General features: G+C 56.3%; 1 protein-coding gene across 5 annotated transcripts in view; it reads left to right on the plus strand.

The window, feature by feature from the left end:
• The window catches only part of STK40 (serine/threonine kinase 40), a 40,791-nt gene that overhangs the window by 13,797 nt on the left and 6,172 nt on the right, over positions 1–20,822 (plus strand). For 3 of the 5 annotated variants that reach the window (XM_032301889.1, XM_032301887.1, XM_032301888.1), the window contains exons 2-7: positions 7,557–7,676; positions 9,500–9,585; positions 9,959–10,102; positions 12,130–12,357; positions 13,223–13,275; positions 18,879–18,994. In XM_032301889.1, coding sequence (XP_032157780.1) covers positions 7,565–7,676; positions 9,500–9,585; positions 9,959–10,102; positions 12,130–12,357; positions 13,223–13,275; positions 18,879–18,994 — 739 coding nt within the window. In that variant the 5' untranslated portion in view covers positions 7,557–7,564. The remainder of the gene's footprint in view (positions 1–7,556; positions 7,677–9,499; positions 9,586–9,958; positions 10,103–12,129; positions 12,358–13,222; positions 13,276–18,878; positions 18,995–20,822) is intronic. The other 2 variants (XM_032301890.1, XM_032301891.1) reach the window with 2 other exon arrangements.

The following is a 20,822-nucleotide window of genomic DNA, read 5'->3' on the forward strand; positions in this document are numbered from 1 at the left end:
TGACCTTCACCCCCAAACTCTTCAGCGACTCTCACCCAAGAAGGACGTTCTCCCATGTAACCACAGTGCACTTTTCAAATTCAGGAAACTTAACATCCACACAGTCCGTATTTAGATTTTGTCAGTTGCCCAGCCATATCCTTTACGCCTGCCCCCCACCCCCCAGGATCACTCACTGCATTTACTTGTCTTATGTCTTTAGGCTCCGTTAAGCTAGACTGGCTCCACAGTCAGTGTTTTGTTTTATTTATTTATTTATTTTTAAGATTTTATTTATTAGAGGGCAACTCCCTCGGGTCCCCTCCCTTCCTGGAAGCTTTGTACTATCACTTTGCTATACCTAATAAACCTTGCTTTGCTGCCCACCAAAAAAAAAAAAAGGAAAAAAAAAAAGGATTTTATTTATTTGAGAGAGAGAGAGTGTGTGTGTCTATGAGCACGAGCGGGGGGAGGGGTAGAGGGATAAGCAAACTCCCCCCCCCCCCCCCCGCCCCGAGCAGGGAGCCCGACAAGGAGCTCTCAACAAGGGGCTCTCTGTTCCAGGACCCCGGGATCATGACCTGAGCTGAAGGCAGAGGCTCAACCCACTGAGCCACCCAGGTTCCCCGGTCATTGTGTTTTTGAAGCCTATCGGCCTGTTTTCGTTGAATGTCCCTCAGTTTGGGTTCATCTCATGATCACATTCAGGCTATACATTTGGGGCAAAATAACAACCGTAAGTTGACGTTGTATCAGGAGTAATACGATGTCAGTTCTGTTATTAGTGATACTAACTTTGATCCCTCGGTTAAGAGTCACAGCTTGCTTTGTTTAAAAAATTGAGGTATATATACACAGTTTCACAGATCCTTTAATTATCTAGTTCAGTCATTTTGACAAATGCACATCCTGGACTAGAGACACTAGGTCTTAATTCCAGACCCCTGGACAGTCCCTTACTGTGCCCTGGGTTGATGACTGCCCAGAGCAAGAGCACGAGCTGCTGTGGGCCTCTGCACTCCAACTGCTGCCCGGCACCTCTCCCCTCCTCAGGAGCTCGGCTCGGGCCCCTACCGCCACTTCCCCTGGCCAGCAGCCCAGTGGCAGGTTCAGGGTCTCTTAAGCCTTGCCTCTGGATACCCTCTTTCTTCTGCCTCTACCCATCCCCTCCCCCTAGTCAGTGCCTATTAAGTAACAACCCCTTTCTCTTCTGGGCAGGAGAAATACAGAGCTAGGTGTTTAAGCTAATGACAGCGCATGCTACTGAATGCTGCAGTATAGAGGCAGACACTATGCTGAACCTCTTTTTTTTTTTTTTTTAAAGATTTTATTTATTTATTTGACAGAGATCACAAGTAGGCAGAGAGGCAGGCAGAGAGAGAGGGGGAAGCAGGCTCCCCGCTAAGCAGAGAGCCCGATGCTGGGCTCCATCCCAGGACCCTGAGATCATGACCTGAGCCAAAGGCAGAGGCTTAACCCACTGAGTTGCCCAGGTGCCCCTCTGCTGAACCTTTTGCATGGGTTGTCTTACTGAATCCTTAGCTCAACCTCCTAAGGTAGGTATTGTGCTCTGTGTTTTGTAGATGCTGACTAAGTAACTGGTCCAAGATCTTACCACTGCTAAGTGATGGTGCTGGGGTTTGAACCAGGATTGACTCACCCCAGAACGCTAGCTCTGACTCAGAGGTTCCCAGCCGCTGTGGGTTATGTGGATGGAGATGGGATCCCTTCAGCCTGCGGGTGACTGGGCCAGGCACAAGACGGCGGGGGTCCTGTGTTCTTTTACCCCAAAGTGTCATAGACATGGTTCTGTCCGTGTTGTGCTATGAAGAAGCCCAAGACCCATTGCTCTAACCATGTTACTGTGTCCTCTCTGCTCCCTCCCTCCTGGGGTGGGGTGTGGGTCTAGACACCCAGACCTTTAATGCGTGTGCAGCCAATGGGATTGAGGCCAGGGATGGGTGGGAGCTCTGTGCCCCCTTTTATGCACTGTGTGAGCCAAACAGAGCTGCAGGGTCCCTGCCTGCAGTGTACAGTGCCAGAGGTGAAGTCCAGAAGAGAGAGGTCTGCACAGCTCAAGGACTTTTTGTTTGTTTGGTTTGGTTTGTTCTGGCAGAGCCAGAAGACATGGGGGTGGGGGGTGGGGCTGCTGGCAGGGACTGCTTGGATCTTGACACCGTCCTCTCAGCCTGACCCTGCAGTGTAGACACAGCCCTTTGGCTCCTGGCAGGCATGGGAGGCTCCTGACATGTTATGGTTACCAGCTGCCATTGTCATCATAAATCCAGACCCATGGCAAATGACGCACTAGGCCGGGGTCTGCTGTCCGCTCCTTGCAGAGACTGACCTTGCCCTCTGCCTTCACTGGTTTGGTGTGCAGGGTCACCCATCTCTCCAGGAACCCAGAGGTTGCAGCAGGAAGCCCAGGCAGTGTTGAGTGCAGAACTTTCCATGCAGTGGGTGGGCTCCATCGCTGCCCTCATACTTGTGGGGGGTGGGGGGCTCGCTCCGTCTCTGTGCACGTGTGCATGTCGCTGCCTGGGGCGTCTGTGAACCTTCATTGTGGGGGGGGGATACTTCTGGGTGTGAGTGATGGTCCCCTCTTGGTCTGGCCGGGCTTCAGTGGCTTTGTAGTGGGTAGAAGTGAAGAAAGGCTGAGCTGGGGGGCCCTCGGCACCATCTCTTTGCAACCCACCTCCTTTTGTGTTTGATGGGATGTCCACCCCGTTGAACCACATCCTGCCATAGAGGGTCCAGCCTGGCCCTACCCTGCCTGGCTGTCCTGGACACTGTCACACTGCACCCCTGCATTTTGCATCAGGGACTTAAAACCTTATGTATCGCTAATGGCCCAGCCTTCATTGCCTTGTGGGAGAGTTGGTCTCCTATCACCCAGCCCCTTTGGAGTACAGTGACCTTAACCCCAAATTGACAGGATAGAGCAGGCATCCTCCTCCTCTGGACATGGCATGGTGGCTGTCATAGAGCTTCGGCCCTCTAGCACTGAGGCCCTTGACTCACTCCCCAGGCGGGGCCAAGCAAGTGAGCCCCCATCTTTTAGGATTGAGGCGCACAGGTGGCAGATGGGGGCAGCCAGGCTGATTCTCTTTCAGTGCCTGTCTCCTGGCTTCCTCCCTACCCCGCACTGTTGCCTCACTTTGCTTCCCTGAGGGCAGGGAACCTGAGGGCAGGTGCTGAGGGAACTGGTGCTAACTTAGGAGGGTAGCACTTTTAAAGTTGACAGATTTAAAGCTCTAGAGACTTCTAAGCCAGGACAGCTGAGTTCCTGGGGAGCTGAGCAGCAGGCCCAGGAAATACCCAGGCAAATGGCTATCCCTTAGCCAGACTGGGCCCGGGCCCTTCACTCCAGCCTAAAGACCAGTGTCTCTGGAGGGGCCTGGCCCCAAGTCCTTTTAGACCAAGGTAGCCGCACCTTCCACCTCAGAGATCTCACTGTGAAGCTGGGATCCCTTAAAGCAGCATCTCCCATGGGACCATCAGTGGCCATTTGCAGGTGTGTCTCTGGAAGGGGACCCATCAGGATGATTGGGGGGGGGGGGCACATCCTCCCTGTGCCTCCACAGGGGGTGGGAGACAGGAGGGTCCGAACTCGGAGGTTTGTCTTTGCTGACCCCTCCAGCGAGCCTGAGGCAGCTTCCGATTTTCTGGGCCTCCTCTTCACACCGCTTCCTTTGCTCCGCCAGCCCTGGGTGGCAGGAATGGATGTTCAGGAAGGGAAACAGCCTTGCTCCCGCTTCCCCTGCCAGCATCTTTTCCCTCTCCCTGCCCGTCTGCTCCCATCCTTCTGTCAGCCTGCATTTTGGAGCAGTTCCCAAGCCATGTGCTTGAGCTGAATCCTGAGTGGGGTGGGTGGGGTCAGGCTGAGCCCCCTCATTGTCTGTGCGGCAGCTGCTCCCGACAAACTGTTGTCTAGACCGTGCCTGCGCGGAGGCGTCCCGGCAGCGTCTACGCAGATGCAGATACGGTGGCGCCTCCGTGGTGCTCTCCAGGGAACCAGCCAGAGAGGGGGGCTTCGTGCTGCAGGGAAGATGGCGACTGAGGCTAGCATGGAAGCAAGGCCAGCTTATGCTGGGGCGGGAGCAGCTCCCACACAGGGCTGCTGACCCTGTGACAACCATCACCACCAACTGGAGGGGAGGCGTCCAGCCATTCCCAGAGAATCTGTGGGACCAGGAGTTGGGGGTGCAGTGGTTTCATACACACACGTAGTTTTTTTTTTTTTCCTTGTGGAATTTTTTTTTTTTTTTTAAAGATTTTATTTATTTATTTGACAGACAGAGATCACAGGAGGCAGAGAGGCAGTGAGAGGAAGGAAGCAGGCTCCCTGCTGAGCAGCAAGCCCGATGCGGGGCTTGATCCCAGGACCCTGGAATCATGACCTGAGCCGAAGGCAGCTTTAACCCACTGAGCCACCCAGGTGCCCCTCCTTGTGGAATTTTTAGTCTAGTGGTGGGGAAAGACAGTAAGCGTATAAACACACACATAAGGATGCCTGGCAGTGGTTAAGCATCTGCCTTTGTCTCAGGTCATGATCCCAGGGTCCTGGGATTGAGCCCCGCATGAGGCGCCTTGCCCAGTAGGGATCCTGCTTCTGTCTCTTGTTCTCCCTGCTTGTGCTCGCTCTCCTGCACGTGCGTGCTCTCGCTCTCTCTCTCTCTGACAAATAAATAAAATCTTAAAAAAAAAAAACACAAAAATACATGCATAATCACAAGATATGGAAAGTGCTATGAATGGAAATTTCATGATAGAGTAACTGGGACCCAGTGATGGAGGAGATACCAGGGAAGGCTTCTCTGAGGAGGTGGTATATTTATTTATTTATTTATTTGACAGAGAGAGGCACAGGGAGAGAGAGAACACAAGCAGAGGGAGAGGGAGAAGCAGGCTTCCCACTGAGCAGGGAACCCATGCGAGGTTTGATCCCAGGACACTGGGATCATGACCTGAGCTGAAGGCAGAAGCCTAATGACTGAGCCACCCAGGCGCCCCTCTGAGGAAGTGATACTTAAATTGAGAAGGATGTATAGAAGTTAGGCAAAAAGTAGAAACGCTGCTCCAGACACATTATTGCCCAGCTTTTTAAGACTTTTCTAGAAGCAGTTTCATTCTTCCCTGCTTTTGTGTGAATGACTTTGAATCTGTTTCCGCCATAAGCCTCTTTGGCAGAAGACATGGCCGAGCCTGACTGTGGCTTCTGCTCCATCTGGGGCCTGTCAAGGCCTACTGAGTTACATGATCCTGCTTACTCTCAGTGTGAAATCGTGGGTCTGTGCCTCAGTGACACAGCTCTGCAAACAAATTGGGGCTTGATGAGAGGCAGGCCTGGTAGATTGGACTAGAGGTACGCCAGGCCCTCTCCCCTGCTTTCCACTTCCGTGCCGGAGTCCCGTCTCCTGGGGTCTAGAATAAGGGCAGGAAAGGCAGCACATGAAGACTTAAGCTAACTAGCGACTATGCACCTGTCTCAGAATAGAAAGGGGGTGGCCTTCCAGGAATAACAGCCTACATAAGCATTTAAACTTTTTTTTTTTAAGATTTTATTTATTTATTTGTTTGTTTGTTTATTTGTCAGAGAGAGAGAGCGCGCGAGAGTGAGAGTGCATGTGCCGGCACAAGCAGGGGGAGCAGCAAGCAGAGGGAAAAGCAGACTCCCAGGACCCCAGGATCATGACCTGAGCTGAAGGCAGATGCTTAACTGACTGAGCCAACCAGGCGCCCCTGTTCTTACCAGAGAGACTGTGTAGATATTTCAAGTGATGCCGCAGGATATTGTCATGTAGGGATGTTACTGATTTCTTTTTTTTTTTATAGCTTTCCTGAGATATATTTCACCTACTGTAAGATTCACCTTCATCATGTATTTTAGGTGGGAGAAAAGGAAGCTTACAAAGTGGTACCACAATGTGGTCCAAATGTTGGTAATAATGAAACTAGAAGCGTGCTCACGTGAGCAGACAGGGAAGTCCACTCGAGTGTTAGCAGTGACTACATCTGGACGCTGAGGTTATGGGTACCTTGTGTTCTTATTTTTGCATATCTGTGTTTTCTAATGTTTCTGCAGGGAATGCAAATCCTGTATGAAGAAAAAATTATGGAAGTTTAGGGCGCAGTGTCCCCAAGCCTTTCACGCAAGGATAAAGGCTGCATTCCTAACTTGGCCCTTGACCCTCCCTCTGGGTCACCTCTCACCCCTTGCTTCATGCTCTGTACTGTGGCAACACAAAGTCCTCGGAGCTTGTTGCTTCTGTGCCATTTCTTACCCATGTGGGTTTGCTTACTTGGGTCCCTCTGCCTAGAATGACCTTGCCGTTTGCCCGGCTCATCCAGTATCACCTCCGCAGGGAAGTTTTCCCTGAGCTGCCTGAGGGCCAAGGGCCCCTCCTCAGGGCTGGGCAACTGGCCCTCCTGGGCATCCCTGTGGCCTCTGCCCTCTCTACCCTCTCTCCTCGCCCCATGTCCAGGACAGTGCCTCCCTGAACTGCTAACTGTCAGCAGCTGAAAGGAGCAACTAACTCTCTTGTCTTACTTAATCCACATCCAGAGGTCATAGTCTAGAGTCTGGTTCCTGGGTCCATCTTTCGTCTTAACCCTGGAGGAGACAGGGGTTTCCAGGTAGATCATGACCTCCACCAGCATCCTTTCACTTGGCCCTTAAATGCACAATATATGTTTTCCTTAAAAGTAATTTAAAAAAAAAATTGAAAATAGGACAAAGAAGAGAAAGTAGATCCCTGCCATTGACAACTTTAGGTGTTTTTTTTTTAAAGATTTTATTTATTTGACAGAGATCACAAGTAGGCAGAGAGGCAGACAGAGAGAGAGGAGGAAGCAGGCTCCCTGCTGAGCAGAGAGCCCAATGTGGGGCTCGATCCCAGGACCCTGAGATCATGACCTGAGCCAAAGGCAGAGACTTTAACCCACTGAGCCACCCAGGCACCCCAGCTTTGGGTGTTTTTCATCAGAGAGGACCTGAGAATCAGGGGAGTTTGAGAGAGGAGATCCCCAGGGCAACCATCCTCACACGTGGTGGACATGAGAGTCCCCCAGACCCCCTCCTCACCATGCCCCAGAGGTCAGACCAGAAGGGGTGTAGGGGGGACCCAGGATTCAGCACCTCAGGCCACTTGGCTGCAGGTATTTGGGGGGAAGGCCTCACTTTGGGAACAGCTGCTTCTGGGCCATCTCTCCTCTTTGTCTCTGGGGTGGTCTCTTGGGGACCCCAGTTGGCATCTGCACAAAGCCAGTGCCCTCCTCTCTGCATTTGACCAGCCCCCTTGAGGCAGGCTAGCTGCCTGCCTCCATAGCCAGTTTTTGCTGCCTGGAATGATATCCACCTTGAGCCTCTGATCAATGCCAAGGGAAGGAGCTGTAGTTCTTTGTCACCGGGAACCTTCGATGCTCCTCCGGGAGGGGGAGGAGGTGGCAGCGGCAGCAGCGGGAACAGCAGCAGCAGCTGTGTGACGCATCCTCAACTCGGAGACTCGCAGGCTGGGTTCGCGTGAGGAAACTCGCTGACTTGCTCAGTGAGAAGGGCTCTTCTCTGTCTTGTCTAGAGCTGAGAATGAAGCGGAGAGCATCGGACAGAGGAGCTGGGGAAACGTCAGCCAGGGCGAAGGCTCTTGGAGGTGGCATTTCCGGAAATAATGCAAAGAGAGCTGGACCATTCATCCTGGGTAAGCCTCTGACCATGGGTTGGGCCAGGGGTGTGGGTGCGGGGGCAGGGGTGCGGGAGAGGGGGCAGGCACAGGCGCGATCCCACCCTGGGCTGTGCAGGGCGGAGTGCCACACCCACCACAGTGCACGTGCGGGGCCCTAGCCTTGCGGCTCTAAGCGCAGCCCCTTTGTGCAGTGGAAGATCGGATAGAGCCTCAGGTCAAGCTGTACCCAGGTTGTCATTTTTGTTGTAGCCTCACTGGTCTTCCATCAGCTCCAGCTGAGAGCTAGACTGTCTCTTCCCCCAGAGCACCCCATATACCCCCCTACCCCATGCTGCACACAGGAGCCACACAAGCTGCATCAGAACCCGAGTCCCATCATCCAAGGCAGTTCCTCGACCATTCTTGGAGGGCACGGTTCATTCCACAAGGTGTCTGGTATAGCCCTCCAAGTTTCTGGTAAAATCTGTACAGAGTCCTGCAGAATTGGGTGTACCCAGTGGTCCAGAAGAGCACCAGGGCCTTTCTACGTGATGTTGGAGGCCCAACAAATTGGAGTTGCAGTGCTCAGGGTTACAGGGGTGAAGTGGGCTCTTGAGGACACTGGAGACTGGGTGTGGGTTTTGATTTGGGGTGGTGTCTCGGGCTGTGGGCGCAGGACAGTTCCAGCCCCAGTCACTGGGCACTAGTTTCTGGAGCCTGCCGTGGGCTGGGCCTGGGCTGGGTGCTGGGGTGCAGCAGTGAACAGGGCAGGCAGGTTCCTGCCCTCACAGAGCTTAACATTCTAGTTGGAAAAAGAAACAGAGTAAACAATGCACAAGATTACAAGCAGGGCAGTAAGTGCCTTGAAGTAAGTAAACAAGACGATGCAAGAGTGGGACGGGTTACAGGGATTGTATACAGGGAAGGTTCCATAGGAGGAAGTGATATTTGGGTTCTCTCCCGGGGAGAAGTTTCGACTATATATTAGAGCAGTGACACTGTGGGTCGCCTAGGTGGCTCAGTCCTTAAGTGTCTGCCTTCAGCTCAGGTCATGATCCCAGGGTCCTCAGATCAAGCCCCACATCGGGCTCTCTAATCAGTGGGAAGCCTGCTTCTCCTCTCCCACTCCCCCGCTTGTGTTCCCTCCCTCTCTGTGTCCCTCTCTATCAAATAAATAAAATCTTAAAAAAAAAAAAAAATGGGGGGCACCTGGGTGGCTCAGTGGGTTAAAGCCTCTGCCTTCGGCTCAGGTCATGATCCCAGGGGCTTGGGATCGAGCCCCACATCAGGCTTTCTGCTCAGCAGGGAGCCTGCTTCCCTCTCTCTCTGCCTGCCTCTCTGCCTACTTGTGATCTCTGTCTATCAAATAAACAAATAAAATCTTTAAAAAAAAAAAAAAAAGGCATCAGTCAGGATGCTAGCAAGGGACGGCGAGCAGTGTCTGCAGGAGTACAGAATTGCCCCCAAACCTGGGCTCCAACAGGGGCCAGGCATCCACCCAGACGACCTGGGAAACTCTCAAAGTGGTAGTTCCTCAGCCTGGAGATGCTGATTCAGAGGCTCCAGGTGGCTGCTGGGGTCTCTGCTTTTAACACCCACTCTTCGGAGGTTCCTGCACACCCCCACAAGTTGAGAACCCCTCCTTTTGCAAGCCAGACCTGTAAAAGCCAGGTGTACCTCAGGCACATGCGCACGCGCTCCATTGTTGGGGGAGTCTGAGAACTCTCTACCAGGAGACTGGCGGCGGTTGGGGTTGGGGGGGTGGCAGTTGCTTAGTAGCCATGAACGGCAGAAAGGCCACATGGTGCCACAAGAGACAGGGCTTCAGAAGAGTAAGCCCAAGGCTCTTTGTGCCGTAGGTCCCCGTCTGGGCAACTCCCCAGTGCCAAGCATTGTGCAGTGTTTGGCGAGGAAAGACGGCACAGATGACTTCTATCAGCTGAAGGTGAGTGAGGCGCCCGGGGCAGGGGAAGCTGGGGCCCCAGGGGCTGCCCTGCGAGCCGGCTCTCCCCCTCTTCCCCACCTTCACACCCACACCACTTATGAACAAGAGTAGCACTGTTTCTTCCCGGGACGCGGTCCGGCTCGTGCCGTCTCACTCGGAGCAGGCCTGATGGCAGGAGCGCGCTCAGAGCAGGACTCACACTGCCATCCCACTGAGAAAGCCCTCGCACATCGTGCGTGCCTATGGGAGCGCGTGTGCAGGTGCCGCGGGCCCAGCTGTGAGCCCTCTGCGCCACCTGCTCCGGTCACTCTGCTTTGTAAAGTAAGGTTTGTTTTTGGGTTTTTGGTCTTTTTGTGTGTGTGCCTTCCTAAAGATCCTTACCCTTGAGGAGAGGGGGGACCAAGGAATAGAAAGCCAAGAGGAAAGGCAAGGCAAGATGCTGTTGCACACCGAGTACTCTCTGCTTTCCCTCCTCCACACGCAGGACGGCGTGGTTCACCACCACGGGCTCTTCCAGGTGAGTGACAGAGGGGCTGCCTGTCCCCGCTCCCTCCTCCCACCCCTGGCTGGCTCCTGGAGCTGCCCCCTGCTGGGGCCACATCTGTACATGGAGCAGCTTGCCCACGTGACCGCCTGGGACCCCTGCGTGCTGGGAGCGCCAGAACTTCCCGGGTGGGGTGGGCTGGGCTGGAGGTCAGGCTCTGGCCTGCACCCCTGCTGTGAGGCTCGCGCCCAGTGGGAATGCCCCTTTCTTTGGAGCGCCACTTCTCCGAGAAGGGAGGAAAGCATGAAGTCATTTAAAGACACGCGGGCTCTTTCCTATTGTGTTGTGCCAGGAATTTTCTAGGCTGGGGGTGGAAGCGGGGCACGAGGAGGGCTGAGCCTTGTGGGCCACCTGTGGACCCCGCAGCTGGTTGTGGTACTCAGTCCTTTCGCCTGCCCAGGCATCGCAGCTTAGTTGAGCGAGTATCCCTGAGCCCCTGTGCTCAGATGTTCCGGGTCCCTTAGGGAAGGTACTCGTGAATAGCTTGTACCCTGGAAAGAGCTCTCCTCAGGGCCAAACCGAAATCGTGTCTCCAGATGAGAAGGCCAGTTTCAGAATGCCTGGGAGGCCTCTTGCTCAGACCCCCAGCAGAGCTGCTGCAGGGCCCTCGGCTGGACGCGCTGGCCTGGGCCACTCTGGCCAGATGGACCTGGTACTCGAGAAGTGATGTGAGGCAGGGAGGCATGAAGGGTTTGGCCTGCGGCCCTGGAATCTGGTTGTTTGACCTTTGGGCAACTCACTTCCAGTCCCTACACCTCGGGTTCCTCATCTGTAAAATGGAGGTGGTGATGGACACTTGCCTCGTGAGGCGGTCAGGAGGGTGAGCAGGCATGTATGCAGCCCAAGCTGTCCCTGTACACACTCACCGCGGTTACTTCCTCGTCTGCTTGAGTTCTTGGATAAAATAAAGGGAAGGGGCCGCTCTGCCCCGTGCACCCTACCAAAGTCTTCATTCTTACATGTGCAGTTAGAGGCAACTCTGAAAGTCCCTGTTTCCCGTCCACGTGAAACCAAACTGAGGGGGATCGTGAGTCTTCAGGGCTTCATCTCTGACAGCTGCCAGAGCTTGGCCCTGCTTTGTGTCCTCTGGGATGATAACACCTGGTGGTGAGAAGCATGTCCAGAGTCACCTGTGTGCCAGCCACGGCGGGCCCCTGGGGAAGAGGGAACGAGAGGCGTGGTTACGCTCGGAAGGAGGGACAGAGCTACTCAGTCCGCAGGGGTCCCCAGAGGCCAGCTTCGGTCTGCGAGGCTGACATGGAGCATTTCCCCAAGCTGGCTCATCGGTAGAGCGTGTAGCTCTCGGTTTTGGGGTTCTAAGCTCAAGCCCCACGCTGGCTGTAGAGAATGCTTGAAAAGAAAAGAAAAGAGAAAAGGAAAGAAACCATCTTTTTGGCAAGGAAAATGGGCCTGGCACTTACCACCACGCACCAGTACAGACCCACCTCCTGAGCAGTGGTGCGGGCTGCCGGATTCCCTGAGCAACCTGTGAGGGAGGGTGCCAGCTCCCTTTGACCAGAGACTTGGAGAAGTGAGGTAAACTGCCCCATGGCCCACAGCCGGAGGGAGCAGGAGCTGGGGCCTGAACCCCACCTTACCCACTATTCCTTGGCTCCCTGGAGTCCGGCTTCTGCGTGAAATCAGTTGTGTCAGACACATGGAACACCTCACTTCCACCATCTCTGACTTTGGTCACAGCTGGAGCCTCTGGGAGTGCCACAGAGAGGGGATGTCCTGGGGCCCCAGGTCCGCTGCCTGTACCCTGGACCTGGAGGTCCCTTTGGCACTACAGGCTAAGCCCTGATCTGAACCCCTTACACTGGGATCAGAGCATGGAGCCTTTAATGGCAGCCTCGGTCCTGGCCACCCAGGCCTCAGGGTGCCGCTCGTGCAGGCTCCTACGTTGGTGTCTGTCTCTGGCTCCAGAGGAGGGTCCCTGAGCCCCAGCCCTTGACCTGTGGGCCCATAGCCAAGCCCTGGTCTGCCCCCTTGCCTCCCAGGACCGCACCTGTGAAGTCGTCGAGGACACGGAATCCAGCCGGGTGGTGAAGAAGATGAGGAAGCGCATCTGCCTCGTCCTGGATTGCCTCTGTGCACACGACTTCAGCGACAAGACCGCCGACCTCATCAACCTGCAGCACTACGTCATCAAGGAGAAGAGGCTCAGTGAGCGGGAGACCGTGGTCATCTTTTACGACGTGGTGCGTGTCGTGGAAGCCCTGCACCAGGTGAGGCTCTGCCCCTGCACCCCCACCACTCCCAAATCCCGCACCCCCACCCCACCGCTGGTGCCTCTTCCTCTAGCCGGCATGGCCTGTGTTCTGGGTGGCTGAGAAGCCTCCTGGCCCCACTGCCACAGAAGGCCACCTTTCTTGCTTCTGCTCTGTGGAAGCGGCTCTGGGTCGTCCCCCCTCCCTGACCCCCAGCCCCCAGGCGTGCTCTGCAGCTGGAATGTCCAGAGGGAAGGTGGCTAGAGGACCTGTGTGGCCAGTGAGGTACATGGCTGCAGGCCTCAGCCCGTGTACCTGGGGAGGCGCTGCCCAGCAGCCCAGCAGAGCCCAGTGTCCTGGCAGAGGAGACGACAGTGAGATCCCCTGGGTTAGCCATAGTCTGTCTCTGAGCTTTCCCTAGAGATGGGGTGTCAGGTACCCCAAGGTACAGTGAGGAGAACCTGGGCCTCTTCCAGGCACACACCTTCTGCCTGTGCTACTCGGTCCCCAGAGCTGTGAGAGATCGGCCCCCGACCGCAGGTGCAGGCAGATGTTAGTGTTTTTCTCAGCAGGATGTTTACTGGAGGTGGTGAGGAGTGGTTTTCCCCTTGGCTGCTGTCCAGAGAAAGCCAGGGAAACCGCCCGCAGCAGGAGAGAGACTGTCTGGGTTCACGTATTACCCCATCCCTGCCCAGGGTTGATGTGGCCTTAGAACGGTGCTCATCTGCCCTTGGCTGACAAATCAAGGCATGAGCCTAAAGAAAGGTGTCCTAGGTATTTTTCCTGCCCCCCTCAAACTCCTGGAGAGCCCACATCTTACAGGCCAGGCCCAACCCTGCCTCCGTTCTTCATGGTCCAAGCCACATGCCTGTTGCTTTTCCAGAAAAACATTGTGCACAGAGACCTGAAGCTTGGGAACATGGTGCTCAATAAGAGGTAAGATCCTTCTCCGTCAGGATGTGACCTTGCGGCTGGCACAGGCTACATGCTGCAGCTACCCAGTGCCCTCCAGTGCCCCCCAGTCTCTGACCCACAACAGCCCACTTCCCCCAGGAATCCCAGGGGCTATGGGATGGGATCCCCGCTTCTGCCTCTTGCCACATGGGGATAGGGTGCTTGCTTCGAAGGAAAGAGCCTTAGGGGCACCTGGGTGGCTCTGTTGGTTGAGCGTCCAACTCGATCTCGGCTCAGGTTTTGATCTCAGGGTCGTGAGTTCAAGTTCCACATTCGGCTCCTCACTGGGCATGGAGCCTACTTAGAAAAAGAGGAAGAAAAAGGAAAAAAAGAAAGGGAGTCTTTTTTTTTCCCTAAATTTTGGTTTTTTAAGATTTTATTATTTGACAGAGATCATAAGTAGGCAGAGAAGCAGACAGAGAGGGAGGGGGAAGCAGGATCCCTCCTGAGCAGAGAGTCCGATGCGGGGCTCGATCCCAGGACCCTGGGATCATGACCTGAGCTGAACTCGGAGGCTTTAACCCACTGAGCTACCCAGGTGCCCCAAGAAGGGGAGTCTTAATGGCCACCAGCCACAAAAAGGGAGCTCAGGGAAGGATTCCAGGGATCCTCCTTGGGCCATTCATTTGTTGGGTCTAGCGGGTGCTCAGTAAATGACTGTAAAAAATGGAGAAACGAGTGAAGGAATGACAGATGAGCAAAAAGAGGCCTCGTTGTAGGTCAGATTCCCAGGAAATAGACTCTGAGGTGTGTGTGCAGAAGGTTTCCTAGGAAGAGCTCTTCGGGCAAAGGGCAAGATTGGACAAAGGGCAAGATTGGACAGAGGGAGAAGTCGAGCTGTGGTACAGTCACGGTGGGGCCTCAGCCTGGAAAACTCGAGAGCCAGGGGGCCCTCAGATGTCCCAGCCGAGGCAGGGGGGCGCATGGCCCTGGATGCCCACTGCGACCAGCCTCAGAATACAGCCTGTGCCCAGGACAAGGTGGGCTAGCCATAGCTGGGGCAGCTTCCTTTGGCTCAGGGGCTTTCCGGAAAAGGATGCAGCTACGAACAGTCAGAAGCCATCACTCTCTGCAGCAGGGAAAAGGTGCCTCGATCTTAGAAGGAGTCTGGGCGGCTCACACTAGCACCCTTGGTCCATCAGTGGCGGGGAGAGATCACTCAAGGCCCGGGCCACAAGCTTGTCACCCTCCTGTCCAGGTGGAGAGGCTCCAGCCTCATAGGGGTCCAAGGGGTCTGCTGCCTCTCCTGCCCTCGCTTGACCTCTCACCCTTGCCACCCCCTCACCTCCAGGTGTTGAAGTGGATCAGGGGGCTCACAAATGGCAAGCACCTGGTCACCCACTCAGGAGGGGACCTGCTGTCCCTGGGAAATGGCTGGAGCCACAGCAGTCACAGGAGGAAAAGCTGCAGGGAGATAGGCCCCTGGGGAAGGGCATGGGTGGACCAGATTTCCCCCGCCCCCAATGCCATGGGGAGGTCACCGCCCTTCTCCTGCCACCACCCAGCCCTGATGCCACAGACGGACAGTCTCCTGGCATCACCGTGCAATGGGCCACCAACCCAAGAGCACTGGCTGGGGGCCCCGGGAGGAGGGCAGAGACTCTGGCCATCTGAGTCAGTTCCCTAAAGGATGAGTAAAGATTGGCCAGCTAGAGAAAGTGAAGCCATGAAAACCTGACCCTGTCATGCTCCTCAGGGAGGAGGGAAGGGAGCCAAAGTTCCAGAGCTGCTGGAACCTCTGACGGGTCGAGTCAGAGGGCTGGAGAAGCTTGGGGGTCACCTGGGTCACAGCCCGTCACTGCCTCTGCATTCCCCGCGAGACGATGGGAGTTCATTTGATCATGTTTTGGTTGGTTGACTGATCCGTGTAGTGAGAGGCTGCTGCGGTAACAGGCAGTTCTCCGAGCTTCCGTATCCTCACCTGTGAAAGTGCAGGTGGTTAAGCCTCCCTGCAGAGACGGGCCTGAGGCGTGGAACTGTCTCCCGGGACTAGGCCCAGCATAAGTGCACCCCATACTCGACAGGCCGTGGCTCTCTTCCCCAGGAGATGAGGCCTGCTGGGGGTTGAGTGGCTGCTGAGGGCGCCCGTGGTGAGTGCAGGGGGGCCCTGGCCCCAGCCCGGAGAGCATGTGGTCTTCCGCAGCCTCGCTGTCCTGGTCTTCTGTGGGACACTGGCCTAGTACCATCCTGCTCTGGACGGCAGGCTCGCTGCGCACAGAAAGGGGCATATCTTTGGGACCACCTAAGTGCATCTGGCTGCGGAGCCCATGTCCTCTGCGGCCTTCCCTGCAGCTCTGCACTGGCTCTCTGTGGCCCAGGGGTGCCCATGGGAGCGCACACGTGGCCTCCTGCACTGCCAGCCACAGAAGTGTTCCAGGCCTCTGTGCATCCTTGGAGGGTCTGCTCCCAGCTTCTGCTCCCCCCAACTTTACCGAGCCACTTCTGTCACAGGAATGTAGTTGGGAAGCCCAGCCTCTCTTGAGTACCGGTCGTGGGGCTATACCAGCTCCTCCCTGTGTGTGTCTGTCTGTCTGTATGTGCGTGTGCGCCCCTGTATGTTTTCCTCAGACTGAGGAGCCCCAGGGCCTCCCTCGGACCCTTTGTCTTGGCTGCATTGCCTCTCATCTGATGATGCCCTTTTTGGGGTTTTGGGACCGATGCGGTTCTGGCCAGCTCTCTCACTTGACTCATGGTGCTCCGGGAGGGGGCGGTGTGCCACGGTGCCCAGCACCGAGGGGCCAAGTACGAACACCACACCCTGCATCGTGGTGTCTACAGGCACACCCCTCCCTTACCGCTCGCACCTGGGCAGAGTCAGAAGGCTGACCTGGAGGAGATCCAGCCCCCGCCGGGCTGGGCCCTGACTCCAGCTGCAGAGTCCTTAGGAGGCCGCCTCTGTCCCTCGCAGAACTGAGTGGCCCCAGGGGAGGAAGCAGGGAGAAGTGTTTGCGGGGCGGCTGTCATGAGTTCACCCCGCTTGGGAGAAAAGGCAAGGGTTGAAACCTGAAATACCCTTTTGGGGTTATATGAGGTCTGCCGTGGGTTCTTTCTCCTTCCTCCTTTCTTTTTGGGTAAGCAAGTTGCACACCAAGTTCCTAGAAAAGGAGAAAAACGCAGGCAGCCCAAAGGGCCATAACTGAAGAGTGACTCAGGCCCAGCGGATCCTGCTGACGCAGAACTGCCTCCCTTCACCCCACTGCCCTTGCTGCCGGAATGAGCCTGGGGGGGGGGGGTCTGGGGCTCCCAGGGAGCTGGGTACCACCCACCAACTTGGGTGGTAGTGGCAGGGCAGGGGCGCACGGCCAAGCTTCGGGAGGTCTCGGGCTGACCATGTGGTTTCCTGTGGGATAGCCTCCAGGATCTTCGGCAGTGTGGGCCAGCTCGTCCCTGCCGCCCGCCGCCCAGCCACACACAGTGTCCTAGAGCCCCCCAGCCCAGCTCGGGTCCAGCTGGCCTGCTTGCTCCAGGGCCCATGGCCACAGCATGGCTCCCCTCGCATGCTGCCTCAGATGGGGTCTTTCCTGGGCTCTCCCATTACCAGCCCTAGCCAGCTGTGCCCACCATCTGAGGAGGAGAGGCTAACCCAAGACAGCCGTTAGCAGTTAGTTCCTAGTTGCCAGGCCCCCGGCTCGGTGCCTTCCCCGGGGTTGTCTTCTTGTCACTTCCTTACACAGTCCTGGGAACTGGGTGCTAATATACTCCGTTTGACAGATGAGGAAACAGATTTAATAAGAGATTAAATGAGGCTCTGGAATTCCGCAGGAGCTGTGACCGACAGCCTCTGCCAGCCCTTAGCTATCTCGGGGAATTCTGCTGGCATAGGGCTTGGTACAAAACAAAGGTTAGTTTGTCCTCTGCATTCCGGGTCACACAGCCATGGAATGGCAGAGCTGGGCCTGGGACCTGGAAATCCAACTCCTGAGCCCCCCGGACCCTGCCCTGAGCGGTCCTCTCCCAGTGTCTTGTGCCTCAGGGCACCCGTGCAAGACACACCACCAGCCATGGCAGCCATCTGAGGTGGGGGACGGACCGTGGATCTTGGGGATGCACAGTCCCACATTCAGGGCTGTGGCATGGCGGCTCAGAGCTGGAGCGATCCACTTCTGACATGGTTTCCTTGGCCAGACCCTTTGCCTGCACTTTCAGACCCTAGCTGCCCTGGGGGCCACCAGGCAGATTTCTGTGGCATCTGACAGGGCAGGCCTGTATGCAGAGAGAGAGTTGAGGTTTCCATTTGGAATGCAGAGGACAAACTAACCTTTGTTTTGTACCAAGCCCTTTGCCAGCAGAATTCCCCGAGATAGCTAAGGGCTCGCAGAGCCTGTCGGTCACAGCTCTTGGGGAATTCCACGCTCAGCCCCATACACCCTGTACCTCAGAGAGCCGACCCCCTCTTCACCCTGGAGGTTCAGCCAGTGAGAGGCAGCGGGAGGCTGCTCACCGGGCTGCCCTTCCTGCCATCCCCCTGCTTCTCTGCCCAGCCAGCTGACAAGGAGCAGGGCGGGTGACCCCTGCCCTCTGTGGGTAGAGAGGCACCCTGCCTCACTGGCTCTCCCCGATGAGGCCTCTTGGAGGGGCCTGCCCACCCACACTGCCCAGGTGTGGAGTAACGTGTCTTCCTTTTGTGCACACTGTGAGCTTCCTTAAAGGATCCAAACCCTAAGCCGCTCTCACCCATGACTCTCAGATGAGGGAGGCTGTGGTTTTCCAGGTCAAAGGAGAGTCTGAAACACAAGACAAGGGCTGAGTTAGCTTTGCTGGAACTGAAGAGAAATTCGGGGGCCGGGCACTGCGAGTGCCCCTGACAGTACCGGTCAGTGTCCGTCCAGAGCGCAGGCTCTGGGGTCAGGTAGACCCTGACTTCGGTCCTGCTCACCAGCTGCAGGACCCTGAGCGAGTTCCTTCATTTCTCTGTTTACTTCCTCATCACCTTCCCTGCATCACCTGGGAAACTGGGGCAGGGAGGAAGCCTCCCTCCTAGGCTTTCATGAGGGGCGAATGTCAACAGTCCACATCAGACCCATAAGCCACGGGCTGCACCTGTTAAGTCTCTGTGAGCATTCATTTTTTTGTACTATTTGGGATGCTGATTGACAGTGATCACGGTGATGACCATATGGATCGACCGAGGGGGACAAAAGTGGCCCCCATAGATGGACTTCAGAGCCCTGCCGAACTTCCTTTTCACTCTGTGTAAATGAGGGAGCCAAACCAGATCTCGTCATTCCAGATGTTGATGTTCTATGAGATGGTTTGTCATCCTGAGTACTAAGCCTTAGCCCCGAGGCTCAGCCCGGATGCCACTTGCCGGGGAGCCCCTCTGGAGCACTCCCTGGGTCATAGTCACTCAGTTCTCGGAACCCAGGTGCTGAGGGGACAGCGGAGCAGGTGGCAAGCAAGGGGGCACGGCCAGCGTCAGCGCCCTTGATGGCACCGTTCATGCAGCCACGGGGGAAGGCAGCAGAGCCCGGGGAGCAGAAAAGGATGTGGGTGTGATTCCTTTGCTCCCTGGGCAGGAGCGAGGGCAGCTGGGTGCCCATGGGTACAGACACAACGTTTGTTCATTCTCTGCCCCCTGCTCCCAGGACGCATCGGATAACCATCACCAACTTCTGCCTCGGGAAGCATCTCGTGAGCGAGGGGGACCTGCTGAAGGACCAGAGAGGGAGCCCTGCCTACATCAGCCCAGACGTGCTCAGCGGTATGTGCGTAGTGCCAGTCAGCGGGCCCCAAGGGCGATGTCCCGCTGGGCTTCACAGAGGCTCCTTCCTTCAGCAGAGCGTGTCCTGGGGTAGGGGGAGCCCTGGCCTGCTGGGGCTGTGGCGGTGGTCCGGACCAGGACTGTCCGTCTGTGTACAGAATATGGGGTCATGTGGAGAGGAAGATGGGGATCCTCACCCCAGTGCTGGGTTAATGACTCTGAGATTATTTCTGTGAGTGTGAACGATGGGCACTTGAAGGACTTGCCTGAGGAAGTGACCTTTGAGCTGTGATTGCCAGGACAGATAAGGACTGGAGGGGGAGTGACTGGGCCAAGGCCGCACAGCCAGCTGTGGCTGCTGCTGACTGGGAGCCTGGTTCAAGGTGAGGCCGGAGAAGTGGGCAGCGGCCAGACCAGCAAGGCCTGAGGGAAGCCCCGGGGAGAACGACATCACTTGTTTCAAGTGCGAGAGGAAGCCCTGAGCAGGTCTTCACCGGCTTTGCCACCTTGACAAGGACACCTCTTCCCTCCTGCTGTTCCTTCATAAGCTCCTTCCTTCGCCCGGCGCGCCCTCCCTCCCACTGGCCTGAATTTACCACGGGCCTACCGGGTAGGAGGCCCTGTTTAGACACTTCCGATACAGCCGTGAACAGGCACGCAGACATCCCCGCTTCCATGAACACTGAGCTGATTTTCTAGTGGGGCCAAAACAGCCAGCACACGAAATAAAAAAGCCAGTTACACCCTGATTACCCACTGATCCTATGGCTCAATGCCGAGCCCTTTGTGGAGTGCGTGACCACGTCACCTGCTCCAGACCGCAACTTTCCCCTGCGAGGTAAAGTTTCGAAGTCCCTCTGTCATGCGAACACTAGACAGGAGAACTGAGGCTTGTGCCCCGGCCAGCCTCCTGCCCAAGCCCATGTTCCCTGGGACTCTTTCTCTTCTTTCCCGATGACCTTTGCCAGATTGGGTCTTTCTGTCCTGATCCTTCAGGAACCGAGGGCTTCACGTCTGCTCCCACCTCTTCCACATGGAGGTTTCAGGGTGCCCCCGGGGCCACCATCCCCAGCACACACTCCTGCACCCCTGCGCACAGCGACAGACCCACCTCTCCCAGGCAGCACGTGCATGCGAGGAATAGGCTGCCGTAACTGGCCGGAGTGTGACCACACCTTGGAGGTCTCCACTGGCGGATGCTTCTGCGCCAGGGCCGGGCCTCTCTCCGGCCATGCTGCCACCTCCCAGGACCTTGAAGTTTGGGTTGGAGTCCCCGTGGCCTCTACTAGAGGGAGCCAGGAACCAGGGCTGCACCCCCCACTTCCCAGGGACTGGCCCAGCCCCGACAGCCTCCATGAGATTCCCCAAAGCATCCCTCTGTGTGACAGAGCCAGGACGTTGCACCAGGCTCCTGCCTCAGTGTAGGCCCGCGAGGTGAGACCCATGGCTGTGCGCACCCCCAGGTGGGCCCCACTCTGGCTCCTCCAGCTTCAGGCCGGCCTTAGAGGATGAAATAGGCGAACCCACCGCTTCCAAGAGAGTCCTAGATCCGTAGAGTAGAAATGCAAGTCTCATTCTGACCTTCATCCCCCTTCTCTGAGCCCCAGTTGCCCCCCAGGTTACAAGTGGGATGCACTGCTGCCCGCCTCCCCCCAAGGTGAAGAGGTTGACGCAGGATGATAATGACAGGTCCCGCTGTGCAGGCTCGAGGTGAGGTCTGCCCCTTGGTTCACTCTGTGCTCCAAGCACAGCCTCGGGCATCCGGCCTGGAGCTGTGGAAAGGCAAACCTGACCTTGCCCACGTAGAGTTTATAGTCTGGTTAATAAC

The sequence above is a fragment of the Mustela erminea genome, chromosome 10 (assembly GCF_009829155.1).
Source record: "Mustela erminea isolate mMusErm1 chromosome 10, mMusErm1.Pri, whole genome shotgun sequence".
In the NCBI taxonomy this organism is placed as follows: Eukaryota; Metazoa; Chordata; class Mammalia; order Carnivora; family Mustelidae; genus Mustela; species Mustela erminea.